This window comes from Eurytemora carolleeae, unplaced genomic scaffold (genome assembly GCF_000591075.1).
Source record: "Eurytemora carolleeae unplaced genomic scaffold, Eaff_2.0 scaffold287, whole genome shotgun sequence".
Taxonomy (NCBI): Eukaryota; Metazoa; Arthropoda; class Copepoda; order Calanoida; family Temoridae; genus Eurytemora; species Eurytemora carolleeae.
In genome coordinates this window covers 257,955-273,833 of record NW_019396221.1, presented here as the reverse complement: position 1 = coordinate 273,833, position 15,879 = coordinate 257,955, and the positions used below count along the sequence as shown (strand labels likewise).

General features: G+C 34.2%; 1 protein-coding gene across 2 annotated transcripts in view; it reads right to left on the bottom strand.

Annotated features, from left to right (window-relative positions):
• The window catches only part of LOC111698555 (uncharacterized), a 35,832-nt gene that overhangs the window by 15,621 nt on the left and 4,332 nt on the right, over positions 1-15,879 (bottom strand). The window contains exons 4-14 of one of the 2 annotated variants that reach the window (XM_023468912.1): positions 15,355-15,416; positions 14,782-14,993; positions 13,950-14,533; positions 13,621-13,904; positions 12,407-12,519; positions 9,601-9,688; positions 7,012-7,236; positions 6,334-6,546; positions 5,626-5,764; positions 5,132-5,309; positions 2,857-4,408 (exon numbers count right to left, since the gene is read on the bottom strand). In XM_023468912.1, coding sequence (XP_023324680.1) covers positions 2,857-4,408; positions 5,132-5,309; positions 5,626-5,764; positions 6,334-6,546; positions 7,012-7,236; positions 9,601-9,688; positions 12,407-12,519; positions 13,621-13,904; positions 13,950-14,533; positions 14,782-14,993; positions 15,355-15,416 — 3,650 coding nt within the window. Of the gene's footprint in view, positions 1-2,856; positions 4,409-5,131; positions 5,310-5,625; positions 5,765-6,333; positions 6,547-7,011; positions 7,237-9,600; positions 9,689-12,406; positions 12,520-13,620; positions 14,534-14,781; positions 14,994-15,354; positions 15,417-15,879 lie in introns of both variants that reach the window. The other variant, XM_023468911.1, reaches the window with a different exon arrangement.

Genomic DNA, 15,879 nt, shown 5'->3' with positions numbered 1-15,879 from the left:
AACGCCCATGGTTTCCCGCCGGGCCCCCCCCCCCCTTCATGCAAAATATGCAGGTTTGTAATTAATATGTATATGTATGTATAGTGTCATATGTTATTATAGACAATTTCTAAAAGAATTACGTCACTGAACCATTCCTTCCTAACTTTGTCCGTTTACCAATAAATAAAATCTAACGTGTTATACAATTTTTTATTTTAAAATCTTTGCCTGGGATATTTAGAAAGATGAAAAACTGCAGTTTGGTTTTGGTGAATTATATTGACGAACTAAGCCTAGGGGTGTCAGAAATATTTTTTTTTGCATTTTTTTGAAAACGTCCCATAAAACCTAAAAATGTTTAATTTTACTGAAACTTTTTCTTCTGGGTGATTGCATATATTTATAGAAAACTTTCTCAACCCGACATGTCTTTTCTAAATTTACTTTGTTAAGGGTTTAAGTCAAAATAATTATTGATAATTATTGCTTTATAAGGAGTACAAATCCTTAAACATACCGATGTGAAACCTTTCAGAAAGTAGGAAAGATTCTGAAAAAATGTTGCCAAACCAAACAGAATTTTTATTTTGAACAAAAATATTTAGAACTTATATAAAGCTTTTCTGGGTTGCACTTTACTCTAGTTTTGCATCATTTTCATTTGTGCAAAACAGTACCAACCCCAGTACTCACCCGGTACCCAGTAGTAACCAGCTGTAACCAGCAGTACCATGAAGTACCCTGCAGTACCCGCACACTACCACACAGTATCCCACAGTATCCCACAGTACCCCAAAGTACCCAGCAGTACCCTCCAGATATGGGGATTACAAACTCGCGTGTTTGAAATCCCTCCCTATATTAAGTGATGAGCTGATTAGTATAAAACCAGCTTTTTCGTCCATGAAAATAGTGCAAAACAATAAAGAAAATATGCTTAGAAGTGCTTTTGACTCTACTTATATATTTTTATTAAAAATAAAAATTCTGTTTGGTTTCTGTACCCCCTCCTCCCCAGTATACCCCAGTAAAGCCCAGTACTTAGCAGTACATTGTAGTACCCTGTACCTTGAAGTACTCTGTATACCCTATTACAATCACCTTCGATAAAAAGATTTGGGAATTACAAATTGGTGTTTTTGCCATCCATCCCTCCCTCCAATAAATCATTAGCTGTTTAGTCTTAAACCTTCAACAGAACCTTTTTTTACACAAATGAAAATAATCCAAAACTAGAGTGCAACCCAGAAAAGCTTCTATATAAGTTCTAAATATTCTTCAAAATAAAAACTCAATTATCGTTTTTTTGCCGTATATTTTCTTCTAGGGTAACACATTTGCATATTTGATAAAAGCAAATTTCTACAGAATGAAGTTTTAAAATTTTGGAACCTCCTCGTAAAACCTTTTAAAAGTCTAAAATCATTAAAAAGTTCCTGTTATGCTTGCAAACTGTTTAATTACATCCCCCCCCCCCCTCCATGTGTTGTGAAGAAGTTAAAGTTACCAAGAAAAAAAAATAAAAAATATGTGCTTTCAATTATTTGTAATACAAATATCGGACATCATGTATGTCTGCTGTTGTGCGATGTAAGAAAGGTTTTTGATTTTATCGATGAAAAATTATAACAATTAAATGCAAACATAAATCAAATCATACATTAAAAAGAGAAAAACGAAAAGTCTTAGAACAAGCATGACAGCGATTTATATGACAAGACAACTCAAAATTAATAGTTTTTAGGACTACAAAACACCCAGATCCCTAGATCGGGAGGTGAATGGTTTCTATAAGGCAGAAAACGAGCATTAAGCTTAATGCTCGTTTTATATAAGGGAGAAATCGAGCATTAAGCCTAATGCTTGTTTGTTGCCTTTTTAGAAAACTAGCATTAAGCCTGATGCTCGCTTTCTATAAGGCAGAAAACGCCCAAAACCCCCTTATGCTCGGGTTTAATGGCGAGAAAGTTTTAGAGTTCCCCAACTGATGTATCAGGAGACTTATCAGCCTTTTCCCCCTTCTAAGACCCTTCAGTTTCTTCATAATAAAATCAATTAAACCAGTGTTTCGGATCCGGATCCGGTCGGATCCGTATCATTTGGTCGGATCCGGATCCGTATCAGGAAACGTTGATATGGATCCGGGTAGCGCCAAAAATTAACCAAAACCATGGAATAAATAAATCAAAATGGTTCGTAAATGTATTATTTACATGACGAAAATTTTTCAAAATTATTTTTAATAATTTAATGTTTACATTTATATAATAGTAATGACGACATTTTTAACTTTAGGATTACTATAGTTTATAAATTATAACCTTGCATAACATTTAATAGGGAAAATCCGATTCACAGAATCAAAAGTTACCTCGGATCCGGATCCGAATCAAAATGATATGGATCCGAAACACTGAATTAAACAATTATCTTCCATTTTTATTTTAGCTTCAGATTTAGGTTGAAAGTTGTTCTTTTTCTTATATTTTCTTGTCTTTCCGTTGCTTGCCATTTTTCTACTTATTGACACCCTGCAACTGTTGTCACGTACTAGAGAAACATACATGTGCATCCAATCAGAATATCCATGCAATCTGCATGGACTGGACAATGTGAAAGTCGGAAACAAACTAATTGGATATGATTTTTTTGTGATTCAAACAAATTCCACAAACACTAAACAAAGATTTCCTGCCAACATTATAAAATGTTAGCAGAAGCGATTTTTAAAAGATCTTTAAGGCTGAATCTCTGGGAAAAATCCATTCCAGTTTCTTATTTGTTTTGTGATGTAAAAATCAAGTAACAATACCATTTCTAAGCCACATAACAAAACCCAATTGCTCAGAATATTTTAGTTACAAAAAAAAATACCTCACAGTGACTAGTAATGCTGTAGATACGGTCTCTGTTTTTATACTGAGACTTAGGTAATATCCAGAATACGAAGTTGTCATCAATCCCAGAGATAATCCCAGAGAACTTTGTTCCTTCTTGAGCTGAAACGTCTGGATAGGAAATACCGGTGTTTAATGAAGCAAGTGGGGTAACTGGCAGAGCAGGAGGAAGAGGCTTAATGGTCTCAAACTGCTTGATTTGCTTACTCTTCCTTGCTAGTGAATACCTGGTGAGGTAATCAGAAGCTAGTATTCCAGGCTCAACTGGATCAAGGATTGAATTGTTGTCTTCCTGGTTCTTCTCTTTGAAAAACTCAAGATCTCCAACGAATCCATCCTCGCCTTTTTCCACATTACGAAGGAAAACTTTGTAGACCTTTCCTAGGTTGGTAAGCTTTAAGCGAGCATCAGTCCATGTTTCATGGTCTAATGGCAGCACACCCCGTATCTTAAAAATAAATGTGTGACAAGCATGTCGCAACATTTTTTCAGTTTTCATGAATAACTGGTTGAATTCAATGCTCTGATAAATGCCTAGATCGGGACAGAAAACTGCAGCTTTATCCGTTATCTTTGTTACAACGACTCTCTGATACACTCCGTCAATCCAAGCCAGGTACAGTGAGTTGACCTGAATACTGTGAGGGGAGACTGGGACAGGGAGATCACGCTCCAAGCTGTTGTTTATCATCCCCAACATGTTTTCTACATAGGCTTCGTCCATGCATCTACGCATTTGGATACATAAGGGACTTTGAACATACAAGATTCGAATCTCTTTGTTGTTCATATCAGTTACTTCATTCTCAGGATAAAAAAGGGTATCAAGATCAGCAGGATGGGGACTTCTAACTTCATCTTCGTCATCAGTAGATTCAGTGATGGTGGCATCAGTAGATTCAGTGATGGTGGCATCACTGATGTCATTGTCATTGATGTCAGATTTGAAGGAAATTTGATTAAAATTCGAATTCACAAGAGGTTTACTGCTTTGTTTAGAGATTCCAGTGCTACAATATTTGAAGAGAACATCTCTAGCAGTTGTACAGGGAGGATCAATCCTCAGACAAGTTTCCTTCAAATTAGGGTGAACTTTAGAATTTTCAGGGGTAAGGATCTGACTTGTTAGCTTTGCCTGGCATGACACCAGTGGCTTCGGCTGGCTACCAGGGCTAGATGTTCCTGTATCTGATGTTTCTTCAAAAGAACACTTATCTTTACTGGTGTTGTATAGAATACCAGAAGTATTGTGCGAAGTGTCTTGATTTGAAATAAGGATATTAGGGTTAGCCTGAGAAACCTCCTGATGTTTATCCACTCTAGTACATGTGTGCTCAATTTGGTTTCCAAAAGGTTTCCATGCATTTCTTTCAGTTGCAGAACTTTCCTTATTAACCCTTTGATCTTTTTTGACAAGAGTTTCTGGTCTGATAAAAGATTCTCTAGAAGGAATGTCTCTAACCTCCTCAATTACAACATCAATATTGTCAGAGGTTTCAGCTGATATATTTCTGAGGTTGCCATCCAATCTTAAAAACATACAGAAAATTATTGGTTGGTACATTCATTCACGTTTTTTCCCCCTTAATTTTTCATGATTTGTTCATTTTTTGTCTCCTTAACTAAAAAAAATCTTAAAACCCAAAAAATGATTCTGAAAAACAACATCTAAAGTTTTTTTTGTCTGCAGAGGTGATTTTTTAGCCATAATTCCCTCACATTTGTTTGTCTCTTAACTGAAAAATTCCTAAAAGAAATGATCCTAACAAAAAGACACATAAAGTGAACATTTTTGATTTATGGATCACGTTTTTTCTTTATTTTACATAATACCCTCAAAAAACACCGCAACTGAAAGATTCCAAAAACACGAAAGATCCTGTGAAACCGTGTTTCTGTATTTGATCAGGCTGTCACTGTCAATCAGACTTTAAAGGTTGGGCACAAGTATTTCAAATCTGTTGTAAAACGCATGTTCTAAAATCTAAATGATTTAGAGCAAAACTTAATAATGTGTTCAGTAAAATCAAAATTTAATAAAGATTTGCTCCTTTAAAAAGTTAATCTATTATTGAAAAATTACCAATTCAGAATGTCATTGACCACTATATATCAAAAGAAATAAGCGACTTTTTACATTTCATGATTAATAGGCATGCTATAAAATTTTTGTTGGTGAGCAAAAAAATAGTATACTAAATCTATTGAATCAAGAGACCAAAAGACCTATTTTGAATTTCTATATTACCAACCTTTCAATAAGTCCCATGTTAAACAGACGCTTTTCAACATTGAAACGAAGACTGTCCTCCCTGCTGTAGAAGTTTACCAGAAGTCCATCCTCTAAAACCTTCTCAACCTTCATGGTTAGAGATTCACTAATCAGTAGAGTGTGCAGGGCATCAGAAACTTCTTCATTCCATACATCGCCTAAACATTTAGTTTTTATACAGGGGTAGTATGTTCAAAAATATCTATCTTTCCCACTTTTAAGGAAAAATAAAGTGCCATTGATAATAAATGTCAGGCTAAATTATTCCATTAATATAACCATGTTAGAAGAATAGCTAAGGGTTTTGATGATTTAAACTTAGGAAATATGTTTATCAAAGAGATTACTAAAAAGTTGGAGAACATTTAAAAAGGTTGATTTGGACGTTCTTCAAGTAAAATCGAACTATGACTAAAACTTTTTTTTGATGGCCGAGCTAACATTTTAAGGGGTTTCAACTTGTTCTTATTTTACCTTTTGGTCCTACATTGAACATCCTTGTCATTACAAGAACCGGAGGTATGTTAAACTGTTTAAGAAGGGTGTAGGAGTCCCACCAAGATACTTCAATCTCTCCATTAACATCAACAAATCTAACTCGCACTCTCCTTTCCTATAATTTATTCTGTATTCTAGTAGTTATATAGTTATGTATAGTTATGTTTCACACCTTCTATGAGGAAGACCATACACAATTAGTTATTATTTTAACTTAAAATTTAGTTAAGTTTTTTTTATTTCAAAGAACAAATCTAAAGTTACTGTCCAAAAAGGGTCTTATTTGCATTAGCTGTGAATACAAGGCCACTGTACTGCACAAGACAAAGTTTAAAGGTTTAAATATTCTAGACATGGCAATGCTGGATATTTTCCTGCACTAATATTGGTTTATATTTTTTATTAATATATTTTTTTTAGTGAAACATCCTAGGCAATTTTTGCTGCACTGTGTCTTTCTTACAGATTAAGTTTCAAGGCAGTTTCAAAACAATTTGTTAACTTTTTTCCATAGTAAGATAAATTCACCCCCCCCCTCTCCCCAAATTTAAAAATGTCCCCATTTCACCAGCATTTTTATAAAGAGGGAAAAACAAATATATTTTTTCATTTAATTTCATTAATATCAATTTTGGTATTTCTTCTTGCACAAATCATATCTTCCTAATTGTATGAAATCTTAACCTGAGAATTGAAGCTTAGAACTCTGCCTCTGTAGAATATTCCTTCTGCTTGAACTACAATAATATCATCAGGTTTGACAGGTCCAGCAGGTCTAACACCATACTTAAGGTACTCATCCTGGATGCATTCAAGTTGCTGCAGAAGATGTTGAACGGATGGGTCATCAGAAAACACAAGAATGTTGTCAGGAGTAACAGGGACATTTTCACCAACCTGTAATATACAGATTAGTAGTCCATTGGCCGAATTTAAAAAATTTGAGCGACGGTTTAAATTTAAGCCGCGGTTTAAATATGGTTGGTTCCACTTAAATATCAAAAGTTTCAAGATTTAAGACGGCGCTGTATTTAAACCGGGGTTTGGCGGATTTAAACCGCGGCTCAAATTCTTTAAATTCCATCTCAAGTGTCTTTACGAGACGTTCAACTTCAACTTAAAAGTTTAACTTTAATTTTTTCTTCACAAACATTGCTCATTGTTCAGTGCGGAGGAGATTGAACCATTATGAATGAGAGATCAGAAAACTACATATTCAAGCAATTAGATAACAGTAAAATGGCATATTAGCAAGAAATGTAATAAAAAGATTTTAGTTAATATTGTAGAGTTTATCTACTTATCTTAAATAAATATCATTCTCAAAAGTTTCCAGCCCTTTAGAAGTAAAGTTTTTCTTACTGTTTCTGAAGCGTAGAACACCTTTCTCTCTGTCCCAAGAGGGAAAAGGTGGAAGAAAGAGCCCAGCGCCGATATAGATACCCCTGCACTACTACTCATAAACATTTCCACCGAGTATCCCAGAAACTTGAAGAGTTCCCGGATATCCTGACAATCATCTTGGTTCTGTTTAGAGCATAAGAAGAGGTTAACTCGATGTTTAGCCTTCTTATCCACTTGAATTACCTAAATTAAACTAGTTGTATAGACTGAGGTGGGAAGTAGCTTGTATTGTGGAAATCGAGATCAATATCAATGCTTGATCTTGATCTTTTGTTATTCATCAGATTAATTTAATTTTTTTTTCGATCCCATAAAGTGCCAATCAAATATATCCCATGAGTAGCCAATCCGAAGCTGGGAATTTTGCGTCAAACCAACCAATAAGAGAACAGAGAAATTACAGATATCCAAGAGATCCAGCAGATTGTCTAAAATTCAGAAGTGCCCACGGATTGATTTGAATATTGGTCATACCCTGCAGGGGTAACGTTTGCGTGAAGTATCGCTTAGCTTGAATGGTTGATCTTGATATCCAAAAAGAACTTTTAAATTAGAGAAGAAATACTTGATTCCATAATTAACGTTATTCCATAGATTTGGAAAACCAAAGAGGAATTAAATTATTCTGTAGGTCTGAATGAGATCAAAATCAATGGATTATCCCAATATTCAAAAAACAAAAGTTCTGCTAGAGCAAAATCACACTTCTAATTTTAATTTTCCTCAATGAACTTTAAGGTATGTTTCAGTATCGTAATGTAATAAAACTCGTACATGATCATTAATCGTTTATATTGTGTATAAATCTATGTTCATAACACGTTTTCTGTACCCTAACTACGTTCATTAATTTGTGAACGAACTTATAAGTCCATATTATTAACATGTACTATAAAACCGATCATTAATTTAAATATAGATTAGTTGGACATGAACATTGTTTTATTATGTTTAGACACATATTATTTCTCCTATGGAGAGCATAGAGTCCAAGAGCGAGTTGTATCTGTACAATACATACTAAGAATACAGAGTTGTTAACCATTAACTTTAAGACCTCCGGGTAATGTCGTCTTCAACTTAAAATCTCCTCTCGGAGAAAGCCAAACCAAATTTTCAGCCCGCATTCTCTTTGTACTCCGTCCCACGGGGCTTAAAACATGTTCGTTTATTGTGAAATCATCAAAGTTAAGCAAGAATATTTTCATATGAAGCATTAGTGAATTTCGTTAAATATTCAACTGTAATTTTTTTCAGAAGTTTAAAAAAACGTATTTCAATACTGATCAACAATAAGTCTCCCCCTATCATACCTAAATAAATCGTAAGATTTTTTTTTCTATTATTGATGTTCATTATAACATTGTACAAGTAACCATGACCTATAATTTATGTTATTTTTTAGGAAATAAAGCTTTTGTTATCGATTTTCTTGAGGCAGGGTTACTCTGTTGTGTGTATTTGTGGCCGAATGGAAAGGAATTATCCGTACAGAATATAATTCCCTCACCGGAGTTCCGACGGGCCTTTTAATCCAAGTTTATCTGGTTTGTTGCTGTTATCTGTCAACAAGAGTGTGTTGTATCTGGATTGATACAGACTAAGGTATTATTGTAGAACATTGAGTTCAAGAGCAAGTTGTATCTGAACGAGACATACTGAGAATACAGGGAGAGTGTTGTATCTGGATTGATACAGACTAAAGTATTATTGTAGAACATTGAATTCTAATAGAGCGAGTTGTATCTTTATGATACATACTGAAAATACAGAGTGTTGTGTCTGGATTGATACAGACTAAGGTATGATTGTAGAACATTGAAGACTAGAGCGAATTGTATCTTTATGATACATACTGAGAATACAGAGTGTTGTATCTGAATTGATACAGACTAAGGTATTATTGTAGAACATTGAAGACTAGAGCGAATTGTATCTTTATGATACATACTGAGAATACAGAGTGTTGTATCTGAATTGATACAGACTAAGGTATTATTGTAGAACATTGAAGACTAGAGCGAATTGTATCTTTATGATACATACTGAGAATACAGAGTGTTGTATCTAGATTGATACAGACTAAGGTATTATTGTAGAACATTGAGTTCGAGAGCGGCTTGTATCTGGATTGATACAGACTTAAAAACAACTTGTTGGAGTACGGCATTTGGTACAGTATAAATCTAGATGTATTGGGGGGGGTTCAAAACTTATTTCTCTCCGGGAAATTATAACAGTTTGCAAACATAACTTATATTGTCTTAGGAAGATAATTTTTTTGCATGTGAAATCAACAAAATGTATTGTATTCCCCCCCCCCCCCCCACAGTTTAGCTTCATACGACGATGCTAAGTTGTGTTTGCACACTTAGTTTCCAAAGAATAATACCGCTAAAATAAATAGATTTGCCTGATCAACTTTTAATTTGTTACTAACCTTTCAAAAAATGCAGCATAAAATGAATTGACATGGTTATTCAATTTTCATATTTAAGCCCCACAAGAAATTTGAGTCTTCTAAAAAAAATCCAAAAGTAATTTCACCTGAACCCTAATGCAGGAGTTTGCTGCGAGAATTTTCTTGAAATCCGCATTAATTTCCTTAGAATCAGATACTCCTTCAAGCTCACAACTAAATATTAATAAACTTAGTTATGATATTAATTGTAGGTTTGTGAAGGTTTAGTTAAGAGACATTGCAAAGTGTGACCGTCGGGTTTCCCGGCGCTCTAGAACCCTCGTACGTGAAGCGATCTGGCTGGCAAGCACAGCAACATTTTGGCTTCCTGGATGTGCATCCATGGGGCAAAACTGTAAAGAAACACCATTTTCTCTCCAATCCAAAACTATTCCGTTTAAAAAAAATTAAAACATGCCANAGAACAAACAGTAAAACAAAAAATTATCTAATGTGCATTTTATACATATATACAGTAATAATATTTTTTCTTTCAAATCATTCTTTAAGTGTGGAAAAAAGGGGGAAAATGTGGAAACTTGAGACGGAAGTAGTTTGAATTTGATTTGTATTTTGTATGTATCTAAAATAGACCCTTTAGAAGAATACTTTAAGATAGTAATAGCCATTAATTCTCTCCTGTGAACTTGAGAGAACTAGATTTTAACCAAAGGGATACTGAAAAACTACTACGTTTGTTCCACTAATCATGAAGTCGCCTCTCCTATATCCCCCATAAAGGGAAGGGACAGACGCAGTAGTTTTTCANAACTAGAGAACTAGAGAACTAGAGAACTAGAGAACTAGAGAACTAGAGAACTAGAGAACTAGAGAACTAGAGAACTAGAGAACTAGAGAACTAGAGAACTAGAGAACTAGAGAACTAGAGAACTAGAGAACTAGAGAACTAGAGAACTAGAGAACTAGAGAACTAGAGAACTAGAGAACTAGAGAACTAGAGAACTAGAGAACTAGAGAACTAGAGAACTAGAGAACTAGAGAACTAGAGAACTAGAGAACTAGAGAACTAGAGAACTAGAGAACTAGAGAACTAGAGAACTAGAGAACTAGAGAACTAGAGAACTAGAGAACTAGAGAACTAGAGAACTAGAGAACTAGAGAACTAGAGAACTAGAGAACTAGAGAACTAGAGAACTAGAGAACTAGAGAACTAGAGAACTAGAGAACTAGAGAACTAGAGAACTAGAGAACTAGAGAACTAGAGAACTAGAGAACTAGAGAACTAGAGAACTAGAGAACTAGAGAACTAGAGAACTAGAGAACTAGAGAACTAGAGAACTAGAGAACTAGAGAACTAGAGAACTAGAGAACTAGAGAACTAGAGAACTAGAGAACTAGAGAACTAGAGAACTAGAGAACTAGAGAACTAGAGAACTAGATAATAGAGAATTAGAGAATTAGAGAACCAGAGAACTAGAGAAGTAGAGAAGTAGAGAACCAGAGAACTAGAGAACTAAAGAACTAAAGAACTAGAGAAGTAAAGAGGGTTGATTCTAATTTTTAAAACTGTTTAGATCGGTGTGAATTAGCCCATTTAACAAACAAAGTTATAATTAGAAAGAGTGGAGTGTAGATTTAGGATCTAATATAATTAAAATTAGCGTGGTGGGAGGTAGTACAGGGGTTGCACACTCAATTAAAAGAAAGTTAATATTAAACTAAAAATGAAAATGAAAAGATTTACAGATAAACGGAAGAAACCTGAGAGTATGTTCTCAGATCTGATAAAGAGACAGATAGATAAATAAACAGACAGACAGATAGATAGATAGATAAACAGATAGACACATAGACATATAGATAAACAGAGAGGACAGATAGGATATATAAACAGATAGATAAACTGACATGCAGATAGATATAAAAATGGATATACAGATAGCTAGACAGATAGATAGACATGAACACTTCCGGAACATATTCTCAAATGAACACTTCTGGGACATAACTCAAAACTTATGAATGAATTTTGATTGTCAATTGAAACATTAATCAATCTAATATTATTTAGAATGCAGAAAATAAGTCATTTTGACAAGAATTTTTTTCGAAATTTATGAAAAATTTGCTGAAATGAGTGAAAATTAAAAAAACGGTGTATTTCCAGGATAAAAATCCGTACAATTCGTGGGTTACAAAAAAATCCGTACATTTTGGCCACCCTGTAAGTTCTTTTAAACTAGTTTTGACAACTAAATTGGATCCCTCTGGTCGAAATACTTATAAAAGACGAACAGCATGTCAAACTATGTTATGTTGATCCGATAACTTCCATCTATTCAGCAGCGCGACGAGAGTTCTTAAGTGGAATTTATTCACTAGAATTATAATCCTTTGGTCTAGTTATCTATGATCTAGATATGGTAGGATGACCTGCAAAATTTGTGGCAAGATGACCCATAATGAAACATCATGATACTAGCGAGACGATTAGAACGATCCAGTCTATGTTTAATGAATTCCTTTCCTCGTCCCAAGTTACCTGTAGTTATGTATCGCATGCTACTTTTGTTTTGAATAATGCCAAAAATTGAAAAATTTAAGAATCGTAAATATTTTCTAAAATGCGGGGGGCCGGGGGGATTTTAGGCTCTTTAGCGCAAAGCTGTTCAGGGATTACATGTTTGAAAGGATTTAAAAGCAAATTCAAGTTCATTTCTTATGGTGTCAAGATTGCAAAAATGCAAAAAAGTAACATTTTCTATTAAAAGCTCGGATGTTTATAAAACTGAATTTTGCAGCTACAATTTACACAATTTTTAGTTCACATGCAAAAAATCATCATTTTACGACATTTCTAAGTTATGATTAAATACTGTTTAAATTTTTCGGAGAGTAATATGTTTTGTGCCCCCCCCCCCCCTTCTTTACCTGAACTTGCTTTTGTTCAGTTTTACATAAAAATGCCCAACCCTGCCACCAATAACCTCCACTGAGTACTTGTATCCCGGGGGCAGACTGTCCATGGACTGCTCAACTTCACTCTAAATAAAAAATTAAGTATTTGATTTACATAACTGAAAGTGTTTTAGTATTTTTTTTGTTCCATCAATGATTCACATTAGTAAAACAACGTTGGATTTTCAATAATTTTCTTACATCCATGACTTGTTGATCTAGAATTTTTCAATTAAAAAGCCACGGGCGCCTGTTTTCAATAGTAGAATAAGAGAGGCATTTTTATCAATTTTTCTTCTACAAGACTCCCTAGAGCGCTTCGCGTCACTCTTTGTAACTCTATATTTAGCTCTCAAAATTTCTTTAGAGGTAACCATTTTCTATGTGTGAATATTATCAATTAACTATTTATCTAAAATTTTGCGAAATTTTTGCTTTTATTGGCGGATTTTCAAAGTTTTTGACAAATCAAATTATTTAGAGGCAAATTTTTTAGTAGTTGTAGTCTCGCCAAGTTACCAAAACAAATCTGAATTTGGCCGGTTCAGCCATTTAAAAGTTCATTGGAAATAAACAAACAAGCTAAAAATGTTAGACGGTTGTAAGGTTACCATTGAAAAAAATCGTTAGTAAAGGTGGTCCAGTCAGTGATTTAAATATTTATGAAAGCCAAAATGTTTGATTTAAGAAATTTACTTGACTAAAGCTAAGACCATTAAATGCCGTCAATAAGAAAAACCATGATGTACCAACATTTCGGCTTCCTGGATCCACAAAATATCAATCAAAAACGCAAAACGAAATTATTTTGATCTCATAACCTAAATCTTAACCAGAAACGGAGTTTATTAAAAATTTCATTATGTCTAAATGCGCCATAAAGTTTAAATGAAATAACAAAAAAGAAGAAAAGTAATTTAAAAATTCGTCTTTTGTTCAGAAAATCAGTAAATCTGACTTCATGAATTGGATCCAGATCCGCATGAAAGTTAAATGGATCATAAGCACTCAAGAACAGTATGTTGTACAAAAAAGAACAAAAAAGAACAAAAAAGAACAAAAAAGAACTAAAAAGAACTAAAAAGAACAAAAAAGAACAAAAAAGAACAAAAAAGAACAAAAAAGAACTAAAAAGAACTAAAAAGAGCTAAAAAGAACTAAATCAAAATCAAAATTAAAATTAATACCTCTGAGTAGGATTGATCACTAGAACTCTTTAAGTTTAATCCCAATCCTTGTAATAAAACCCTCTGATTCTTTTTTGTTAATCTGGAAGAACCAAGTGAAAGTCTCTTCTCTTCAACGTGAGCATTATATGTGGTAGCAGGGTTTGTTCTGTATCCTGGTACAGCAAGAGGTTCCTTGGCTTCAGTTACAGTGTTGTTATAGCATAGGTTCGATTCTAATTTCGTTTTGCTAATAGAGTGGTTTGCTCCAGGATCAACTATAGTTGGGGATTTGTTTGCGCCATGTCTGGGTTCGGTATAGGATGGCCTTGCTTCAGATTTATGTCTAACAGTTGATCCATCTCCAGCTGGAGAAAAGTCACTTAAACCAGGTCTTTCTTCGACCCTGAGTTGGTTTACTCCAGCTCTAGTTCCGTTAGAGGTTCCACCACGTCTTGCAGCCCTTGCTCCAAGTAGAGATTGATTTTCTCCAGAGCTAGTTTGATTTGCTCCTTGTCTATCTATAATATGTGATAGGGTTATCTCGTGTTTTGTTTTGTAATATGATAAATTCTCTTCAGGTTGATTTCCTCCTGGGAATTGGTCGGCTCTAAATCTAATATTGTGACAGGGTAGATTAACTTCAGTTCCATCTACAGCTGGGTAGGTTTTAATATGCTGAAGGTTTGTTTCGGGTCTATCTATGGTTTGGTTTGATACAGATGTCGTTTCGAGTTGGTATAATTTAATTTTCTTCCCAGCTAGAAATTGGTTTGATTCAATTTTATCTTCAGTGGGAGAGAAGTTTTCTCCATGCCTAGCTTTATAAGTGGGGGAGTGGTTTCCTTCAGGTCCTTTTGTGGTAGTGTAGGGTTGATCCTTACCACCTGCAGTGAATGAAGATGTAAGCTCACTATCATCAGCAGAATTCCCTCTGATGTAAAAACTTGAAATCAGTTTAATTTGGACAGCATCCAGTTATTTAGTGGTGAGTCTCTATAATATGTTCCAATCGAGGCTGGCTGCAGATAATTTTTCTAGGTTAGTTAAACGCAAAGGGATACAATAATTAGCTTTTATAGATATATATATAGCTTACATAGGGGTTTTTTGTTTATCTACTCAANATCATTTTACTGTTTTAAATAGTTTATTATTATTCTCTTTTCTTATTTCAGTTTCCTTTTGTCATTTGAAAAGTCGAAGAAATATAAAGGGCAGATGATTTTATATCCGGTTTCTTGAGATAATTCCGGAACTTGAACTCTCAACTCCTTCAGGTTCTCATCCAGGTCCAGCTGGTCAAGCTTCCTGAACATCCAGACGTACTGCTCCAGGTCCTTGCTCTTAATCACTGAGTTGCAGAGACTTAACAGCTCCAAGTACTCTTTATTCTAAATTAATATTGCCAGGATTATATCTTGGTGCTGATGATAGGTTGACGCTTAAATGGACTGTAAACGTAATTTCAAGTGACCCTGAAAGCTAAGAATGCCCGAATCACAACGCTACCCCTTGAAACTTTTTTATTAACATTGATATCTAATTTAAACTTATCAGACAAAGCTTTTGAGGACAATGTTGTGAATCGTCCTTTTGGCATGGGAATTACGCTCACAACACCTTAAAAGAACGGTAATTTTTCAAAAAAAATAATTTAACGCGTGGCTAGGTTAGTATTGTTAATAAAATGAATTGTTCAAAGTAAGTTAAATTTTACAAAATAACATCATCGNTCTTTCAGACAGTGCTCACCTTTTTGGACATCATCTCCTTGATCTGTGAAGACTCTATCCTAATCTGATCTTTCACTAGATCTAAGAACACATTCAAACATTGAATTATTTACATTATGTGATTCTAGACATTTCGTTGTAACGTATCTAGTGGGTAAATTGTTTTGAAAAACTTCCAAGACTTTGGAACAGCGTTCCAGTAAAGTTTGAGCTAAGCAAACTTTTTATTTTTATCATAAAAAATGGAAAACTGATCTATAAACTATACATTTTAACAGTTCATTTTTTTGCATAAACATTCTGTCAGGTTCAAAATTTGACTTTGTTAAGAAAATAAACAATTTCAATAACATTTCTCTTAATACATAAGGCCAAATTTAGACCACAAAAGAAAATAAAATCAAAAAACGAACCAAATTAATGCACATCACTAGAATTGACATATCTCGCTTTGCAAAATCCTTATAATTAACGGAGAGGCAGCGTGGTACCGAAACAAAGGGGTAATTTCCTAGAAAACTTTTTTGAACCCCCCCCCCCCCCC